Source organism: Amia ocellicauda, chromosome 6 (assembly GCF_036373705.1).
Source record: "Amia ocellicauda isolate fAmiCal2 chromosome 6, fAmiCal2.hap1, whole genome shotgun sequence".
Lineage (NCBI taxonomy): Eukaryota > Metazoa > Chordata > Actinopteri > Amiiformes > Amiidae > Amia > Amia ocellicauda.
In genome coordinates this window covers 26,815,812-26,838,293 of record NC_089855.1, presented here as the reverse complement: position 1 = coordinate 26,838,293, position 22,482 = coordinate 26,815,812, and the positions used below count along the sequence as shown (strand labels likewise).

The window sequence follows — 22,482 nt, the reverse complement described above, 5'->3', positions numbered from 1 at the left end:
ACACCTGTTCAATTTCTCATTAATGCAATTATCTAACCAACCAATCACATGGCAGTTGCTTCAATGCATTTAGGGGTGTGGTCCTGGTCAAGACAATCTCCTAAACTCCAAACTGAATGTCTGAATGGGAAAGAAAGGTGATTTAAGCAATTTTGAGCGTGGCATGGTTGTTGGTGCCAGACGGGCCGGTCTGAGTATTTCACAATCTGCTCAGTTACTGGGATTTTCACGCACAACCATTTCTAGGGTTTACAAAGAATGGTGTGAAAAGGGAAAAACATCCAGTATGCGGCAGTCCTGTGGGCGAAAATGCCTTGTTGATGCTAGAGGTCAGAGGAGAATGGGCCGACTGATTCAAGCTGATAGAAGTGCAACTTTGACTGAAATAACCACTCGTTACAACCGAGGTATGCAGCAAAGCATTTGTGAAGCCACAACACGTACAACCTTGAGGCGGATGGGTTACAACAGCAGAAGACCCCACTGGGTACCACTCATCTCCACTACAAATAGGAAAAAGAGGCTACAATTTGCACAAGCTCACCAAAATTGGACAGTTGAAGACTGGAAAAATGTTGCCTGGTCTGATGAGTCTCGATTTCTGTTGAGACATTTAGATGGTAGAGTCAGAATTTGGCGTAAACAGAATGAGAACATGGATCCATCATGCCTTGTTACCACTGTGCAGGCTGGTGGTGGTGGTGTAATGGTGTGGGGGATGTTTTCTTGGCACACTTTAGGCCCCTTAGTGCCAATTGGGCATCGTTTAAATGCCACGGCCTACCTGAGCATTGTTTCTGACCATGTCCATCCCTTTATGACCACCATGTACCCATCCTCTGATGGCTACTTCCAGCAGGATAATGCACCATGTCACAAAGGTCGAATCATTTCAAATTGGTTTCTTGAACATGACAATGAGTTCACTGTACTAAACTGGCCCCCACAGTCACCAGATCTCAACCCAAAAGAGCATCTTTGGGATGTGGTGGAACGGGAGCTTCGTGCCCTGGATGTGCATCCCACAAATCTCCATCAACTGCAAGATGCTATCCTATCAATATGGGCCAACATTTCTAAAGAATGCTTTCAGCACCTTGTTGAATCAATGCCACGTAGAATTAAGTCAGTTCTGAAGGCGAAAGGGGGTCAAACACAGTATTAGTATGGTGTTCCTAATAATCCTTTAGGTGAGTGTACAAATGTTAAAGCTTATTACCTAAAATAACTCCAATAGAAGCCTTAAAGATGTCAAACTCAGCAAGGAAAACTTCCATGTCTGCTGACATTTTAAAAAACTAATCTAGCATGTCAATACATATTTAGAACATAAGAAAAAAAAAAATCTTAAAGGTTGGTGACCTGAAACTCAGTCACAAGAAAAGTGACTGGGTTTTCAAAAGCAAAATCAATACCTCTTTGTGGTCTAGCAATAGTCTAATTGAAAATCTTTAGAAGTAAAATGAAAAGGAAATGTCAAGGCTACAAAAATAAAAATACAAATTAACTCCTGTAAAATGACATTTAGGCCTGGACCAAAGAAACACACCAATCACAAAATACCAAAACTCTACCCTATCGCAGTTGAATGTATTGTCAGCACTCACTCTCTACTATTAAATAAAAACAAAATAGGGTATAGGTTTATAGTTTACAATTTATGGGCAGGTCAAACTTTTGATATGGTCTAAGGACTTAAATTAATATATTAAACATACGTGTACAATCAATGACTGCGTGGGGAGGTCAAAAAGAGAAACAGGTTCATGTGATGCCACAGGGAACATTCTTAAAAAGCAGTATGATGCACATTTAAATGCTAAAATGCTAAAGTTCATTACATCAACATAAATCCTCTTTACTCAAGAGCAGTTCAGGACAAAGAAAAACCATCAGGCAGCAGAACAAACACAATCACATTTAAAGAAATGCATTACTCTGCCAAGTCAGTAGAACATATTTTTCTTCCATTACCTTATAGACTGTTCAAATTAATTAAAGATACTGATCTCAACAAACAGACTCAACCCATCAAACTGTAAAGCATCTACTGATATGCATTCCTTGCAAAAGGCTGTAAGTCAGTGATACATAAAAATGATATATACAAAGGCAGATCAACTTCAAGCTTAATTTGTAAGTTGGAACAAACCTGCAGTGGAACCAGTATAGGCACAACTACTAAATACCCCAGTTGTGAAATATTAATGCAATCAATTACAGATACAATCATTTAATTAATTTTAAATGAATGTTCGTTATTAATTAATCCTTCCGCACTACAGGTAAAATACAGAAATTCGTTAGATTTTAAGATTCAACAATGTGACAAACTCTTCAAGTCATACATAAAACATAGAATGGGTATATTGAATGATTTTGAATTTGCAACTAGAGCTGTAATGTGTGTGGCAGAGATATCCATTTTGCATCAGTAATGTAGGATATAAACTGAAATAAAAGCAATATCATATTTTTTTCCGCAATGAAAACCACTCCAGATAATTCTCAGCGTTCTATGATGGCATCCATGTTATGTGCTTATTCAATAATGTTGATTTGGATGAAAGCTTAAATCAGATTTGTTGCCATTCAGTCACAGCCTATTCTCCTCTAAAGGGAATAGGGTCAGCTGTTGTGTTCCGTGATACAAGACAAATATGACACACAAGGCCTTGGTTCAGAAAACCTCTGACTGTAGAACTCATTTAACACTGGCAGTGCTGACATATAGCTTTTGAAAATCTCCAGGAATGTACCTTCGGCAACTACTCAAACTATATGTGTGCCAAGGGCGTCTCACATTTAGTGTTCCAGCACACCTCGATGTGACACTGAAAAACATATGTTGGGAGTCGTCTCCATTTCTCAAAATCTGCGCGAGTTATTGATGCGTGCATCAACACAAACATGGACGTATTCCACAAAGAAAGCAAGCAAAAGTGTTCACATAGGTCTCACAACTGCTTTCTTATCTGTCACATTGTTTGGAAACATTTCACTCAGTGCCGCAATGCATTGCCATACTGTAACATTTTATCAGGAGATGGTGCTATCAATGGCAGTTTCACTGACAGCTGACGTGTCTAGTGAGTTTCCTCTGAGTTTGTTTACAAACATGTCGTTCCCGTTTCATACAGGTGCTACATTAATTATAATAAAAGTAAATAAACAAAACCCTAATAAAACAGTTACAATACACATCTAGCTAACGGTTATCAGGAAAGTAAACAGACTACCGCATTCACAGTATATAACCCCCGGCACTGATAAGAAAAAAAGACATATCCTGGAGAGAATTTGTGTATTTCCATTCCCCCGCTTCCCTGCATCAACACTTAAGCGCTTCAGGGGGGGAAATAAAAGCACAACAGCTGAGAACGTGCTCGCCTAGTCGCATGAGAAAATGGAGTTCAGTTCTTACCTATGAAGAGGTTCCATTCGGGGTCAAGATCGGCTTGGTTCGCGAGGCATCCTTTCATGACATTCAGGCAGTAGTTGTTGCAGGGCTTTAGGGCAGGCATGGCTCGACAGTAAGGGCAGTACAACATCTTCATTAGCCCGCGGATGCACGGTGGGGTGAGGCTGACCTATGGAATTAGGAAAACGAATTGTCATGTTTTTCTGAGCATGGAGTGCAATAAGCAGGGGAGACTGCAGACAGTGATGGTTTAGAAAGCTAACGAAGATACAAATCGTCTACAACGCTCATCAATAATAAAGCCATTAGTTCAATGATAGCACTACTGTCCAGGAACAGTGTCATGCAGATATTGCCTGAAGAAAAACACCACTGGTTTTAGGTGAAGACTCTCCCCACGCTCCACCCCCACATTCCCCTGTCCTCAGTATTTGTGTAGATGTATTTTATCGTGAGATACAAAACTCAGCACATTGTAATATTGTAAGCTTTTCTACAATGCATACACGTACAAATCAGTTTAGCCGAATTCCAGTTTGTGTTGACAGTGACAAGTGACCATGTTTTCAGAGCTCATCACTCAACGCTGAGCTGTCCGCTGTGAACGTCCCATTTTCTGCACAATAAATTGTTTGCCAAAATAAATAAATAAATAAATAAATAAATAAATACATAAATAAATAAATAAATAAATAAATATATAAACAAAGAAACAGCAGCAAGACTTAACTCTGCATTTTCCAATTTAGGCCACCCAGAAAGCAGTGCCTTATCAGAAATATTGTATTGCAATGTTTATGCTACAAACGTAGGAAGATTGTAGCTATTCTTGCCTGTGTTGGCAAACTAGAAACTTGTACTTTTGGCTTGAAGAGGCATAGACATTTTGTAGAAATGAAATTCAGCATTCTCCTCTCGCTCTCTCTCTCTCTGTAATGGTTTGTACGTGTTTGAAGGTGTGGGAGATATAAAATGGTATTTGGTAGAACACTGCTCTTGCTGGTTCTCAAAATATCTCAGTGAACCCAGACACTAGGTATATCATAGTACCTTTAGCAGTTACAATTACAATTGATCATTTTAATGTGGTAATGTATTGATTTTCACCTCTCAACTTCCAACTTGTTAAATGACATTCGCCACTCTTATCACTAAGGTCGGGCGAGCCGTTTTATTGTGCATAATGCAAGGGAATATAGAACATTAGATCTTACGTCTCACTTTGCTGGCATAGACTCAATAAACACATCTCCCACCGAGTTTAAAAGAGGGTTATGAAGAACATGTTAATTATATGTTCTTATCCATGCCGTCCTGAGGATTCTGCCCTGCTGTGTGAAAAGAAAAGAACAGGACATTTGTATGGGTAGGTATGGGAAGTTTAGTACGACACGACAGCCAAGAGCGACCGCAGGACTGCTTTATTGCTACGGTCTATTAAGAAGCTGCTCTGGCCGTTGTGTAGCTTGAGGGGATTTACACTGCGGCTTAGATATCCTCACATGCTAAACCTCAGACAGCACATTATCATATCTCATACCCAGCCAGGCCCAACAGGTCTGTGTAGCCAACACGGATAGACCTTTTTTTTTTCCCCTCCCTTTTCATGGCAGCTTCATTCAACAAGACCGACCACAGGAATATAAAGAAAAACAGATAGCTACTTAGTTAAATCAGAGGCTGTGTAAAGCTTGGACTGCCGTTCCATTGATTTCAGTCTTAATTCAATTAACTGGAATCTCGAAAAATTTCTCTAGTCTGAATCAGTATTTGACAAACAACCGGAAAGGCCACAATTGATAAATAAATGTAGTTTAATTAAAAATATGAATTCAGCTAAATTAATCACTGAATAGCATTGTACAGCAAAGAAAATGTAGCTTTGCCAAGTGACGACAGTAATGAATAGTAATTAATTGAATTAAGTTAGAAAAACATGTTGAAATCTCTCTATTATACAATAGGCCATCATATATTGGTAGTGAAACACATCTTGGGTTTAAAACATCAATACAATGCATAATGGATGACGAGTTATTGTGTTCCTAGGTTTGTAAAGTTTCCTTCATTAAGCAATTAGTGTGGAAGACGCCTGCTCCATACCTTAATTGCACATTAGCACTGCATGAACAAGTTAAAAGTGTCTCTCTTTTGAATGTTTTTATATACATTTCCAGCATCTTTAAAGTTTCATTGCACTCCGCAAGCCTTGTATAAGGGATTGGATAATATAAACCTGCTCTGGCAGATGTTTCTTGGCAGTAAGCAATCAAATAATATATTTAGATAGCTTAGAATACGACATACTCGTAGTTTCATCATATGTCATGCTCAGATTGAAACCACAAATTTATTTAGATTATCTGAAGAGCCTAAGCTGGGAATCCTGCACCTGCTATACTAGGTTAGAGGACTTTAGTAGAAGACAGCAACTAGACGTACTTTTTAATGATACATAAACATTTCTAGAAGTGAAATTCCACATCCTTCTCTGCCTGGCTGTCTCTTTCTCCTTGATAGTGTGTACGTGTGTTTGACGGTGTGGGAGATGGGTCTCAGAATATCTCTGTGAACCCAGAGGCGAGGTATATCATAACAAGTACCTTCAGCAGCCTGCTGGGCCTCAAACCACAAGAGAGATTTAACATTTATGTATTTAACACAGCTATTAGAAATCCAAAGACTATGAGAGTTTAGACTCAATAATCAATACCACACTATTCCATAAGGGAAAATATATGGTTTCTCTCTTTCTAATTATACTTGTTTCAGAAAAATGTCCCAGTACTATCAGAAGAAATAAAATAAAATACATGTATGATTTGGTTGCATATCCCAATCCGATTATCACATGACAAATTATCTGCTGGAAGAGGCAGATTCAATTGCAGCTTCAAAAAAAGAAAAAAGTTCATGTAGGGAGTTTAGACACACAGCAGGTTGTTTCATCCTTGCCAAAGCACACATCAGAATAAGAACAGATTGATTTAAAGGATTGTGTTAACTGTTGTGTATGCTACAGCAAACCAGCGTCTCAGTGATTGAAAACCTCTAATTCAGCCTGACAAACTGGAGGTCACTGTACATGAGATTGGTAGTAGAAGAGATATCCTTTTGTTAAGACATTGCCCCCCTCTCCCAATTATAGCAATGTCCGTGCCAGGTGCTGAAAAGTTAACTAGTGGCTACTGAACCATGCAGTTCAGCCTAATAAACGGGATACAAGCCGACTGCTGTACAAGCTGGAATTCCTGGCGGAGGAACGCTGTATTCTGGACTGACATGTGAACAGTCATTTGATTCAGGCTGTAAGGGATATGAATGATTGGAGACTGAATTAAGATGCCTTAGTTCTCTAGGATGTACATTGGCTTTTTTGTTTTTAATCCCATATATTTTCCACGGCAGTAACAGTAGGCATATTTTTATGCAGAGATGCATGGTATTGAACGTAAAATTAGACCATATTATCCAAAGTGGTTGAGGAGTTTCTCAATTTCCAAAAAAATGTGTGAACAGATATAACGTAAATTATAATCGAAGGATTTGCATATATTGTATTCATAAAATGCACATATCATATGGAAAAGAAATCTGCATTAATGCAATCTACCCATATGCATTAAAGGAAAAATATGTGATATATTAAATATACTATATATATATATATATATATATATATATATATATATATATATATATATAGTTTTTGTTTTCTGCTTCAATCAAAAAAAGGAAGTTCAACAACTTCTTACATAGGTCAAAAACAGCTGACAAATTTATCCTGAAGGAGGATGTTGCAGTTAACATCTTTGGTACTGGCTCTTTGGCTGCTTAAGATTCAAAGAGCTGCCTCAATGTCTTTACTCCTTTGCCTTATGAATTAACATGGATTGAACTGCTGACTTCAAAGCCAAGAGAAGTCTATTTAGGGTATCATTTGCAGTGCAGGTAAAGTTCTAATTACATAATAAGCTCATCTGAGAGAGATCTTATGATAAGAATCAATAGAGAGTCCACTTTCCTCAGCATTAATTTAACCCTGTGACCATCAACTGCGCAGCTATTTGAATTTACCTGGACAATGTTATCTTTCAAATTGGATTTTCTAGACCAATACATTTGTGTAACTGTTTCATGCATCTGCAGTTAGTAGGAAAACTTGAAATTACATGTCAACGGTATTCCCATCGTAATACCCATATTGGGTCAATTTAAATGAAATAAACCACTGAGGTTTCCTTTATCTGTTTAAGCAGATATACACCCAACCAAATTCTTTTTTTTTTTTTAAATGCATTTCCCAGTGATGTCTTTTCAGAAAGCATTTCCTCAAAATTAGGCCAGGGACCAGGGGAGTCTTTATGACATGCGAATACAAGGAAAATGACAAGTCTTACAAGTTTGACAGAGTATGGGTGTCAAGATGCGTGACATTGCTCTAGTGAATTTTCCAAAAGTCAATGTGATGAATAAGATAGTGTGTATTATTATTTTTTATTTTATTTTTATAAATAATATATTAATAAATAAGTATAGTTTCATGAACTTGGACCAATGCTAACTTGGACTAAATTGTTTTTAATTCTAATACTTGATTTACAGTTCTTCACTTAATTGTATATATGTTACAAAGCACAGTAATGGTTGATCAGGTAATACAAATGTGGAAATTGCGTGTTATTCAGTGTATAAGTCAATTATCATACAGACAGGCTGTGAGTGAAGGTGGAGTTTTGATGTATACATTGAGTAGAGAAGGTGAGGAGAAAGAAGAGGCCGATAACAGTGTCGATCTAGGACGTAAACTTATTAGGCATCCCGGACCAGACACTTCAAGCGCCAGGTAGCATTTGGACTCGAATGAGGAGCTGAAGGTTATGCCAGACTCAACAGGCAGCCTATACATCACCTACTTGAAGAGCTTCATCTTCTCTTAAGAGTCTCCTGCACTGGGCACAACTGAGACACAATGAATGCCATTATATTGTTATCATCCTGGAGATAAGTGTCAACGAATTAATTACATTTCCTCCATGGCCATATGGTCCTCCTTACAGTTGCAGACTTGGGTTTTAGACCATATAATTTTTTAATTTCATTTTTTAATTTCTTCAATTAAAGAAATATTTTCATATGCTCAAAAAGCACCCCTTTGTATGTTTCTTCCATGCAATTAAATGTTTTGGTAGTGCTGGATTTAAATGTTGTGTGGGCAACAGCTATCAATGATACTCAGGGAACAGGCTGATGTGTCATCAAAAGGAGACGCATTTAATTATTGTATGACAAAAAAAAACACTGTGACAGATTGTTGCTCACAGGTCAGTGAGTCGTCTCCCAGTATGATGCTTTCTTCTTCTATTATTATTCATGAATGGTTTCACACAAATTCATTATTACCGACACTTTTTTAATTACTAAATACAAATAAAAATAGTTCAGGGCTTGTTTTATGAGTTGTAAAACCAGCTGATAAGGCTTCTGTTCAGAGCTCAAAATAATCTTACAGCTGTGAGACTAATAAGTGTCAAGTGTATCTACATTGTCAACAGCAATATTCAATTTTTAGTCTATATCACTGTCATTCAAGTTCCATTCATTTTGTTCTTGTTTACATGCCTCACATCATTATATTTGTATTCTAGATTTGTTTTTTCGAATTCTTATTGTGCTTGTTCATAGTGCTGCCACCTACTGTGATTTTTATGGAAACAGTTGATGTACAGATGTTTATTTCCTGTCCATGTCTTCTACTCAATTTGAACTATCAGTTTCCTTTAAGTAGATTTTTTACACCATTCTGAAGAAATAAAAATGCTAAGTTGTGTAAATCTAGTACTGAAAAGAGGCGTTTACTGAATTATGTTACTCAGTAATATAATCCTGTTGTATAGTCGCTGACAAAAGATATATGTGATCTGTGACAGGCAAGCATTTTTTTGGCTGTTATGTAATAAATGTAACACCTGCTTTTGCATCTGTACTGTAAAGCGCCTTGTATTTTACCAAACTGTGTTGACTAACAAATTCTATCTGAAAATCTTGCATTACTAATGTTATTGTTGCTATACTATAGTTATACAAAAAATATCCTGTTTTTTAACCCCTATTTAGATAGATGAATGGATAGTGAGTTTGTGTTTTAATTAATTTACTAATTTATGTTTTAAGTACATGATATTCTATTGTAACAGAACAAAATAACACATTTAATGAGAAGTGATCTCTTTTTCAATGAGTGTTTATATATTGTAGATTTATATCCGATGAACAGATTAGGTTTTAATGTCCTTTCTTGGACAGATGGCATGACCTTCACAATGACAACACAGAACTGTAGGTTAAATAATAACCAACTCCTTGAATATCATTTTGAACTTTGGCCACTGTCATCTAATTTAGTATTTAAGTGCTTTCATATTTTATAGCAGAACATTCCGACTTTTCATTCAAGTTCTGGAGCCTACATTTCTCTTCAAGATCTATAGCGTATTGGAAGCTTAACAACCTTAACAACTCTGTTGGAAAATGATGAATAGTGTGGAACAAAAAAAATATTATGGATTATCTGAATGAGGTGGTAGATAAAGTATGGCAGATGATTAAATATAAAATCAGAAGTCACGGTACATCATTCAGAAAGAAGAACAGTAGGAGCATAGTGATATTCTGAAAGATTATTCATATTCTCTCTGAAAAGGTATTTACATCAGATGATGAAAGGCAATAACTATCAGGGCTTAAGAGTAAATTTGAGGATTTATAAAATCGAAAGCAAGCCGCCTTTGTTGAACGCTGAGCAAAATGGATGGAATGAGATGAAATTTAATGACTGAGTTAAAAAAAAAAAATATATATATATATATATATATATATATATATATATATATATATATATATATATATATATATGATGAGAATAGAACTGAAGAATTTGCAGCAGACTTTCATAAAAGAGGAATAGTATTACCGCTAGTACAAACAAAATATAATCTCAGAATCCCTACGTGAAAATCCATATCCTTCTTTGTTCATTATCAAATGTAGGCAGATGTCTGATATCTGTATGGAGGGAGTAAGTGCAATTAGTAGTAAATAAGATTTTGGTTCTGAGAGGTTGTCTACTAATCATCTTCCAAAAGCAGTAGTAAATCATAAGGACTGTGACATATCCTGGGGCGTGGTTCATAATGGCAGGTATGCCAGAATGAGAGCAGGATTCCTTGCACACGCCTACAGAATTTACCAGGCGATGATCAAAGCCATCTGTGTGGGACCCGCACAACTGTTGGTAATACTGACCTGCCTGCTATAAAACAACCTGTTTCTGGCTGAATCAGTGCACTGTACTGTGGGAAGTCCAGGAGGGCAAAGGAGTGCGAAAAGCAAACAAAGACACAAGACATTTGGATATCCCGGATATGAAAGGATTTGCAATACATTGTAAACTGGAGATGAAAAATGTTTTTGAATCTTTGTTCTACTAAGATTCTACTAAGTATATCTGTCTTAAGATCAAAACTTTGGAAATTACTTTGGAAATAAAGGATGTGTTAATGGTAGACACAACCAACATAAATTTGTTTTGTGATATTCTGCTAAAATGGAGGAACATGCTCTACATCCCCCAGAAGGCTGTGGCAAATGGACAACTGCCTGCCATCACGTAACCAGCTTGACAGTGGTAACTGGTCAGGGAACAACATAGAACAACTTTGTCTGAAACGGAGAAAAGAATGATAATGAGCTGAGCAAGAGACTGAGACATGACATTTTGTTTTTAATGTTCATACAGTTTTTGCTTATGGGTTTGTACTACGTTGTTTAGATTTGTAGTCTTGCTAGATTTGTAGTTGTGTGTTTTGAACACATCTGATCTGTGTTTAGAGATTGAGTGACAAAGTATATATCTTTCTGTACCACCCTGTACAGTGTACAAAGTGAATGTATATTCAGTGTTGCTGGTGGCATCTAGGGTGGAGTTCACTTGTGTGTTTTAGCCTTACTTGAGACAATATGCTCGATTTGAAGATTAAATTGCCCTCTCCCTCTCTGGGTTTACATGGTTATAGTTTATTGCAATCGAGACGAGCTTCCATTTACCTGACGTCTTGCAAATTAAGGGGAAAGGAGTAAATTCATATGTAAATTAGCTGTACGTACAGCTCTCATGCTGTTTATGCAGGAACATGCCAGAAAGGGTGGTTTACATGCTCAAGAATAATACTCAAGCCATATACATCACAGAATCCATGGCTGTCACGTGACAACGTGTCCAAATTAAACCGTGTACAGCTGTGTCTTCTGCCTTGTGTCCAGTGGTTTAATACTTTGTTTTACTGATCTTACCGGAGTGGTTTTTCACATCACTGATGGAGCTACCAAACCATAATTAATTAATGTTTTACAAAGTTAGGATTAAAACACAGTACTGAAAAGTGCACAACAATATAGAGGGCATAATGATAATAGTAAAAAAAGTTTTCCGCATTACCATTTACATGAAATACACCATTGCTTATCATTTAAGGATATGATTAATACTGTTTACATGTTGAAATGGGCGTGATATTCCCGTGTTTGTCATTTTTACATAATTTACTCAAGTATTAGGGATTAACACTGTCTTTCTCTGTGGCCACAAACCTGATGCCAAATGCACCACTTCATGAGTTAAAAACATTGCATGTGAACTCCCCCTATGATGATCACAGCAGGCTACTGCCTAACAATGCAGAGCAGGTGTGCTTTAGAAATTGTATTTACTACTATTAAAATACAAGTACTAGTATTAAAGTGACTAGTAATAGTATTAGATGTTAGCCTACATGTTAAGAACTTAAGAAACCATGTTCAGTAGTAACTGTCACATCCCTATTTAGAGGGTTCTGGTAGTGAATAAAGTTTGTGCTCAAAGAGGAGTTAGGCTATCCTTTAACTTATCTTATTTATTGATGTTAGTTGTAAAATTGTTTAATCTAATTCAAACAGAAGGAACATTGTATTCATTTCAATTCTAACCTGAAATCTAGGAAACATTGACTTTCTTCTACCCATGAATATAACCACTATGAAGTTCATGTTTGTAGTTTGCCATTAAAGAGTGGAACAAAAATTTGATTCAATCAGCCACTGTTTAATAGTTGAAAGTATATTAAGAAAAAAAAAATCTGTTTGAGGCTGCTTTCGCTTTCTTACATAACAGCATATTCTGCAGCTAACCACCTTCATAGAGAGGTACTCACCCTGTTTCTCCCTGCATTGAAAAATATGTATTTGTTAAATCATTTCATGGCACATCTTGTTTATCTCATTGGAACTCAGATTATGCCACAGACCAGCTTTGGAATACAAATGCTATTTCATAATTGCTTTCTGTATGAGAAGGGATTTAATTACAGTGGGGTTGCTTGGCTAAGCAGTAGAAATATTCATAAACTTGGTAGTCAACTCTAAAAATATTTGTGAAGAAAGTGACACAATTGATCTATGGTACTTCCTTTGAAAGCATGTAAAACAAATAAAAACAAGTAGATAGAGGGTGATTTTTAATCATCAAACCATTTCAGTTGCTTATTGTTTTCTAACCCCTGCACTAATGGCAACATTAGACGGTTGTGTGAACAAACAGAATGCTCGCTTCTGGGCATTACAAAACCTACATATCATTATTGACAATCCTATGCATCCTCCACAAGTTTCAGTTCCGTGTGCCTTTTTAAGCAGTGGCATATTCAGACCTGTGTTTATTGAAGACACAGTCAATTCTGAAATGTACCTTGATGTTTGCAGAATCATTGTATTTATTTTCTCAAAGGCTACAGTGTTGATATCGTTGAAACTGAGAAAGGAGTGTATCAAGTCAACACAAAAGTTTCGAGCTGTTCCGTGAATTTTCGTTATTCAACCATGACACGTCACAAAGAGGAGCACATATGGAAAATGTGTAGTATGTGTGGTCTGAGCCCCTCCGCAGGTGAAAATCGCCATCTCAGGCACAACTCCGAGCACCAGTTCTGCACAGCCACATCAGGAGAGCGACAAACCCATTAAACCAAAAGACCTGATACAGGGATTTTGTACACAAATAAGCTCAGAGAGGGATTACGTCACTGTAACAAGTTCATACACTATGAGTCAGGCTACACAAGTTTCACATTCACCTACTTCTGGCTACTCAGTGTATAATGTTTCTCTCTAATTGATACTAGGTTTCTCAATATACCTTGCAATACAAGAACACAAAAGTGCTTCTCTTAATTTCTCTTTTCATCTCGTACTTTATTTTGTACTGATTTACATGAACTGCCCACCCACAGAAACATTAAAGCTGGTTGTTGCGGATACATTTGGATGTCTAATGGATAAAGCTGGTTAATCTTGACAACCACACAAGAGGCCAATAACCTCAGGTCAATAGAGAGGGACGCAACTTCCACTCCACAATTCTATCATTAATGTGAGGTAGAAAAGATCTTGAAACCTGATTTAAAGGCAACTGAGAGACTGCAAAGAAGTAATCTTGTTAAGCAGCATTTACACTTGAACAAATTGCCTCACAGTAGAATCCAGTGGATATAAATTTCAGATGTGAGATGTAACAGATACAGGAACAGATTAAAACAGTAATCTCAATTTATCCCTTGTTAAAGATGTCAGTGGCTTGCAGTGTGGTTTCCTGCCAACTTCATTTAATACAACTTGGCTTTTAGAGTTACAGTCTTCTCTCCTCAGCACAGTGAACAACTGCAATGCTTTATGATGATTTTAAAATGCATTATGTTGAAACCTACTGGAGCTGTTATTACTTCAGCTAAAAGCAACTTTCATATTCAACATGCAATGTACATAGTCATCATTTCCTCTGTGAAACATAGTTTGAGATGTAAAATAGTTTATGGATTTCATGGGTATAAACTCCATTAAACAGGACCTCCTGCAATCTACTGTTCACTGCCCCCATCCCTATTTATTTCCAGAACATACTTTATTCTACTATTTATTCCACACAATGTATTCACCTTGCCTGCTTCTGTAATGATTGAGATAGACAAAATATTGTCATAACTAGCTCTGACACGGTTAGAAAAATGGCATATTTTCTGAATCCAATGTTTTTTTAATTATTATTATACAAAAGTATCCATAAGAAAGTGCCATATATACAATCCAGGATACTTCAAATAAAAACATTTAGTTCAAATTCTCAAAAATGTTACAAATGTTCTTAAATAAAAAATGCATCACCACCTACATATAAAAATATGTAATTTACATTTAAAGCACTTTTTGAAGGTAGTTGTTAATACAATAACCGATTTGGAATGGAGAGAGATTAATTATTTTCTTAACAAAATCCAACAACTAGTCTAATACATGTAATCAATAAAATAAAGGGAAACATCCCGTAAGATTGGAGGCAGAAGCAAAGAGTGCAAAATGTAATCAAGTTGTGAAAGATGGCAATGATAACCTTAGACACAAGGGCTGAACCAAAATAATACCAGAGGGATAAACAGAAGCCATATTTTATTTGTTGTCTTGTTACAATTATTCTGACAGCTTTTCAGGGAAATTGTCGCATCTGTCTGAATTGTGTTTCAAAACTAGACATGGCAAAGGGAAAATAAACAATTCCGCTTCCTGGTTTTGTATACTTTGGGACTCTCGACCCAGTGAGTCATTAATATCTTTGGCGGTATCAGTGAACTGTCACAGCCGACACAAGCATACCATCTGTTTCAAAGGAAAGCATCCAAAAAAATGTGGAAGAGGACGAAAAAAAAAAAAAGGTATTTGCATCTTTTTAACATGTTATAAATGATCCTCCGAGAAATCAATAAGCATTCTCGCTTTCCACATTGTATCTGCAGAATGCATTTGGCACAATCAATAGTGTCATCTGCATGGAATTAATTAATAAATAACAAACACAAAAAACAGGACATAAACATCCACTGGATATCATAGGTGTGCTAAGTAAACTTGCTGTCAGGGGAAAAGCTGACATTTCAGAAGCAGAAATATATTTTCAGTCACCTGTTATTCCACCTGCTATGAAATGGAGTTTACCATATGCTAGTGCTTGTTTGGCATAATCTAGCATGAGAGACCTGATACATTGAGGGTTCGTAGACACTTTATGTTGGTTGGCAACGAAAATACCATCAACCTTATGTTAAAACCATTTTAATTCAAGCAATCTGATAACCATTGATTCTCAGTGTTCAAAAAGGGGGGATTAAACACCACTTAAGGTGGATTAACCTTGAAGCCAAAAAGCATTTTCACCAAGTTGATGTTCCCGTTATTATGTCTTTAAATCTATTTAAATCGAGAGCAGCTAAAATGTTACAGCTGTAACTCCCTACTCATTTCGTGTGAGGATGTCATCAGTGGCGAATCTAGGTAAGAGCAGACCCCGGTAGAATCCAATCACACGTCTTCAAATAGGCTGCGCAAAGTGAAAAGTTATTACATATGTGACTTTACTACTTTAAAATCTCCTTTAAGGTTGAAATGCACCTGCTTCGCTTCTGAAGAAACATTTAGGGAATTCCCTTTAACTCAAATGAAGTGAAGAAAACTGCAGATTATGCAAATTATAGTTAAATATCTACCATCTGAAAATGCTTATTATAAATATATTATTTTGAATGTCACTAATGACCAAAGCCCAGCTTGTTATAGTCACTGTTATACCCATAGTCCCATTCTCTGTCACACTGTTTCCCAGTGAGGGCAATAATGGAAATTATGGAAAAAGCCCTGATGTAATTCAGTCATTTTGTGATCCCACTCAAAGAGTTGGAACAGAAACACTGCAGAGTAATCTAACAGAGAAATCTCTTGGATGTATCTGTTTATGCAATGGCAGTGCTTTTTTTTTTTTTGTATATGCTGCCTACACTATTAAGGGTGACTGCAATACATAAATATGATTTGATTTTCTTTGGAAACCCATTTCCATAACCTACCCACTGAGCATGAGACTTGTTCATATGGTGGCATAACTCCGTACCCTTTCTATTCAGAAAGTCTGATTTTAAGTCTGGCTAAGGTTATAGGAATGATATTGGGATTTCATTTGGGGAAAATAGCGAAAAAGGGAAAATCTATTACAAGACATGACAAAATTGTTAAACAGTTTGAGGTCTGAAGTCCCAGGTAACTCATATCTTATCAATTTATTTAGATTTAACTTTCGGGTTGGAGAGTGCGAAGTAGTAAAAAAGGAAGATCATGACTAGACATTCTCCGTAATAACCATTGATCACTTAAAAAAAAAAAAAGCCATTAATAATTATTAAAATAAATACATAAATAAAAATAAACATGCAAACCATGACCACTAATTGTGCAGAATACATTTGATACTCCAAAGGGTTTGTAATTAGTAAGAATGCCAATGGTGAGTGTGATTTACCCTGCATCTTACACATAAATGAGACACTCAAGATATAGCAATATGAAGAGCATTATTCCCATTGTCATATAGCTACCCTAGGTGAGAATTAGCACAGGAACTCCAGCATTACACTTACAATTACTGTGTCTGCTATGGACATGTTGCTTTGCATCTCTCTGAATTACTGTTATGTGCGCTTTATTACTACCCAGTGCTATTTGTCCTCATTGAAATGTGTCAGGGCCTTGAAGGGAAATCATTATTTTTCAGAATACAGGCAAATCTAGAGGTAAGAAAACAAAAAAAACGTGAATAAACTTAATCAAGTAAAATGGAGAATTTTCAACGTCATCCAGATGCCAGCTTCAGGGTACGTTCAGTACATTCCCCCTGCCTGCAAAGGGTTTTATATGAATCCTATTAATTCTAATTTAATCACAAGAAAATGAATAGCAAGGCCACTAATATGGGTTATCCACATACAACTTAGGCTGTGATAGTAAATATAAGAAAGTAAAGAAAAAGTAAAAAAAAATAAAAAAAAATAGGTTTTTAAATCCTGATGTGAAGCATTATTTATTTATATTGCCTGGAGGGGAGGCAACCATTAGGCCTAAGCCTTAAGCCGTGGACCCCCGGAGATTTATTTTTTCCTATAACAATCTGCCACCCTGTAGGAGTTTTTGTTTTCTCTCCTCTGTGCCTAATTGTTTATTTGTTTATTTTGTTTTATGGCTGTTTATTTTCTATCCGTAAAGCGCTCTGTGGCTACCCTGCGAAGGGCAGTATACTAAATAAAAAATTATTGATTAATTGATATATTTTTTCCTTTTTACTTTACCATGGGTAAGTTCTTAAGTAATTATCATTACTTATTAATTTGATGAGAGTTAAAAACAATCTTGTAAATGCACTAAGTATCAATAGATGAAAGCTCAAAAGGTAGACAGACTTTAATAATTGAGTGAGGCACAGAAAACTTGTTTTGAATTTGGCAGTGAAGATTTCTTTGAAAATCAATCCAAAACAAAATGCATCTAAGATACTAGGATAAGCTCTGAGTTCATCATTGAAGCAGGTTAACAGGACAATCTCTGAACCTATTTCATATCAATCTCTTCTTCATAGTTATTGAAAAAAAAAACACACACACACACACACACACACATATATATATATTTGATATTAAAGACATCAGAGGGGCTGAGGCAGCTAAATCCTGTAAATGATTAAAAACCCCAACAATCAAAAGACACCACAGCAGACAGTGGCAATATCAGATAAAACACTTGAACAAAGTCTTCACAAAACAAGTCGTCCAGCCTGGCAAACCTGCCTGTTTTTGCAAAGCACACAACCTTGGGTTCCAACTCTCTTCTTTGTTATCAGATCAGACAGAATCACATTTATGGCAACAAGGATGACTTTGCTTATGTTTCTTTGATATTTCCATGTGCATCAAGTCACAAAAATACAAAGCGGCCACGTTATGGAGGGCTTATGTAGACATGGGTTGTCTTGCCTGTAAAATGGGCACAACAGGAAATGTTTGAAAAAGGCTATAGCCACAACTACCTCTCCCTTGGGTCAACCAATGTTATATAAATGTCTTTAGTTAGGAAAGGAATCAATCATTGTACCGAGACAGGCACCTGAGTTTTATCATTCCTACCTTGCACAGTCATAGCACACTTAATATGGCAAATGTAAAATGTACCTTGAAGACAAATCCACTTCAGTATAATTTGTTTTACGTTCAGATTCCAAAGTGGAACAGTAAGGCAACCCAGAACTTGTGCGAGGGTTAATAACAGAGAATGATATTAAACGTAAAGCCAGCAGCTGCATCTGGCAGTCACAGTTTCTTATAATTTATGGCAGCAAATTACATTTGCAAGACACACTTCATACACAGTGACTAAAAGTGTGGATGTCACATCAGCTCAGTGTCATTTGGTTGCGTTTCTGTATAATTCAAACATGTACTACTTGCAGCATCTACTGATTTAGGGGTGGTACAAATGGTACAGTCAGTCAGTCTGTTTCACAAAAAGCATGCCTGTTGAATTGGTTTTACAGACAGTGAAGACAGAATGAGCCAGAGCAGAAGAGGGGAGAGTAACTACAACATACCCAAAGTTATATATGTCAATATTCCACAAAAATATTATGTAAAATAAAAAAATTATGGGAGATGGAGACATTGTCTAATTTGTCCACTCAATATAGTACATTTTCTTGTTTATCTCAGTGCTACTACTACAAAAGTAATAATGATGATGATAATCTTAACGTGATCATTATTTCAAAGTGCGTATTTGTATTATTTAAGGTAAATAAAAGTTTGCGCATACTCTTATTAATACTTAATAAGGTTTCATTTGTGCCTCACCTCCTGTCTTAAAACCCTGCTTATCAATACTGTATTTGGACATGCATAACACAAAATCATTTTTTCTCATCCCTAACAATCACATAATTGATCATTTTGAAAAGACATAACAGATCAATCAATAGACTGATTCAACTAAATAAAGGGAATGTAGTTTGAGAATAACATGCCATTCAATCATACCTTACTAGGGTGGCTGTGTATTTACATTTCTATTATTTTATTTTTTCAAGGAAGAACAAACTGCATATCGTACACTAAAAAAAGAAAAAGAAAAATCAGCAATGCTGTGCTCAACTAATTGGAAGGAAAAATGTCCTCAGCAGTCAACTGGATTTTGAGGAATTCATGTAGTTTTTCATTTTCTTTTTTCCAGGGGGGTTTTAACACATACTCTCTGTTCTTATATTGACAACTTCCATATGCATATTTGCTTTCTGTCCCCCACCTTTTTTCTGAAAAGTGAAGATACCATACTCCTTTAAATCGTAGACTTTTGTGATTGTTTTGTTTTAGTTTACAGCAAAATCTTTAAACGAGTTGTCTGACCACAACTGCTTTCGAATTCTGTGGAAAAATTGAACAGAGATGATTTTAAGGCGAAACAAAGCTTTGTGGATAGAACATTTGCCAGAAAGTAGCAGCTTCTGGTTGTTGCAATAGAAACCTGCAATGAGACTGAGCAGTGGAGACGGCTCAGATTTAATTAACTCTGATATCCTTGCAACAGATACCAAGTGACGTACTCGCTCTCAAGACACGTGAAGTGACACCAGCACACCAACCAAGGAATAACACAGTGAACCACGACAACCATGACAAGTCACAGATGCTGGATTTACTGCTTGTTAATACGCCAGTAGTTGATTGGTTGATGACATCATTATTCTTTCCGTCAGCTTCAAAAGAGCAGCACCATGGTGACCTTGAGTTTTTTGGACTAAACTGCATGTTACTCCTCTGACATAATTTACTATTTCACCAAAACAACAATCCAAGACCTGAGCCAGATGAGTAACAGTATTTCTTAAGAGGAAAAGGATGAAAGTGTTAGATTAGCTGTTGTAATCGTTTGGAATGAATCCACTTGCAATGTTATAGGGGGGGATTTGACTGAAGGCATGGCTGCCAGAAGACTCAGTCATCTCCATACATGCAGCACAGCTACCTTTTAAGAATGGAAGGAAGTGTTACTACGCTGCATTTTTTAACATTTTTAATTTTTTATAAAGGGTCGATACATTTGTATTTTAATAAGCTGTCTCAGATGATTTAAGATCTCATGCTTTTGTACAATTTGTAACATTCAGAAATGCTATTTTTTAAATTATTTATAGATATGAAATACATGTGTTGCAACTGGAATACTTCTGGTTGACTATAAACACCATCCCTGGCACTTTTCATATGTATTTCTCAGCGAACAAGCTCTCTACTCTCCATTTTAATCACTTGAAAGTTTTGCACTGAGTTCTGATGTGTGAACTGTCTATGCCGTTATAATTATACCATATAATTATATTGAGTAGAAGAGTAAAACTATTAAATTGAATTATGTGTGCACTTCAATACAAGCTTTACTCCTTATAGGGAACACATCTTGCCTTCATTAAAATATGTGGTCTGTCTCATTTATTTAGTTAATCCATGGATATCAGTGTAATCCACAAAAAGGCAGGCATATCAGTTTTGTTACATATATATATATACCAGCCACTATGTTTTCACCTGCAGTAATTTCAACAGTAAATTGCCCTTCCAGACAAGCACTGGATAACAGACATATCATTATATGATCTTTACAGTCATTGTATTTATCTCTGTCTCTCTTTTGTTCACTCTAGTTTAATAAAGCCTGCTTATGAATCCCCCAAGCCTCTAGGTAATTTATGAATTATTACTTCTATTATACTTTATTATTGCTTTATATGTCTGGTAATGTTATTACATTTTACTTTGTTGATACACTTTTTTAATTAGTTCATCCTTGCACTTGCAATACTTCTGTGTTGCTTAACTGTATAAATCAATATTTAAGGTTTATATAAGTGTTTTAATGGACATATGTGCCTCTTACATGCACCTAATAAGTACAAGACATATACTTAGCATTAATGGTAACGCTTTATACTAAAGTACACTAAATACCATTTATAATTGTATAATAACATTATTAACACATGAGTATATGTTTATTACTGGTTTATATATGATTTCAATGTATATAACATACCCTGAATAACTTGCAGGGGGAGTTATATGTAGTGTCTGTAGGTTATCTTGAGGGTTGGCACCCCTAGTGTGGAGCAACTGTGCTTGTTCTAGGTATTCTAGGTGGGTATTCAAATAAATACCTCGGTCAATAATGTAATTTAGTCATTTTCTCTCCTGTAAGATAGCATTTATACAACGTTTTGTCATACTTCTTGCTTTGCTTTACTAGTAGTCATATTTATTTTGACTTCCCCTATGCCCCCCCTTCTCTAAGCTCTTAACTGTGACTTAATATCTTGTCTGCACTTATTAGCTTTTACAATCTAGGATGTTTGATATTGTTTACTGTATATCTCGTACACACTTGTGTAAATTGAAATTTGTAAAATGTATTATGCCTTGAACTGCACTGTATGACAAGGGTGTCTGCTAAGAAATAAATAATAATATTAAGGACAAAGTGTGTTGGTTGTGTTCATTCCTGTGCATTTGCTGCAGTATAAATATAAATATTTGGATTGTTGGCTTTTTGTCATTATTTGATATAAGTTAATTGAGGGACCCACTTAACATGTAGTTAGGTATTTATTTTGTTTTGTATAAGTCTGTTTAGGGTTAGCGCACTGAGAACTGTAAATAATAAACAGAAATGTCTTTACACCAAACCCTGCTGTGTGCTGTGAACAATTTGTGCCAATTTGTGAGAATAGCTAAAATGTATAAAAACTAGATGACCTTGTTGCTCCAGATGATTGCAGTCTTTCTCTACATGCACAATGTGTTATGCATATTTTCCATTACCTTGACAAAGTTTTGTGTAACAGCATTCCAGCTTCCTTCATTGGTCATAGCTATCATTTAAACAAAACATAATAACTAAACTGCTAACTAAGTGAAGCCTGCATGGAAGAACACGTAAAAACGTATGCTTATTACTATATTGCTACAACTGTTTGACGTTTCAGATACACTGGGGCTCTGGTTTCAGTTTTACAAGTTCATGATTTATCAATGATTTCAGTATTTTCTGAAACCAACTCCTTA

At 36.0% G+C, this 22,482-nt stretch overlaps 1 protein-coding gene across 1 annotated transcript in view; it reads right to left on the bottom strand.

Annotated features, from left to right (window-relative positions):
- gpc6a (glypican 6a) overlaps positions 1-22,482 on the bottom strand; it is a 278,856-nt gene that overhangs the window by 113,074 nt on the left and 143,300 nt on the right. Inside the window, exon 4 of the mRNA XM_066706695.1 lies at positions 3,425-3,590. Within this exon, the coding sequence (XP_066562792.1) occupies positions 3,425-3,590 (166 nt within the window). The remainder of the gene's footprint in view (positions 1-3,424; positions 3,591-22,482) is intronic.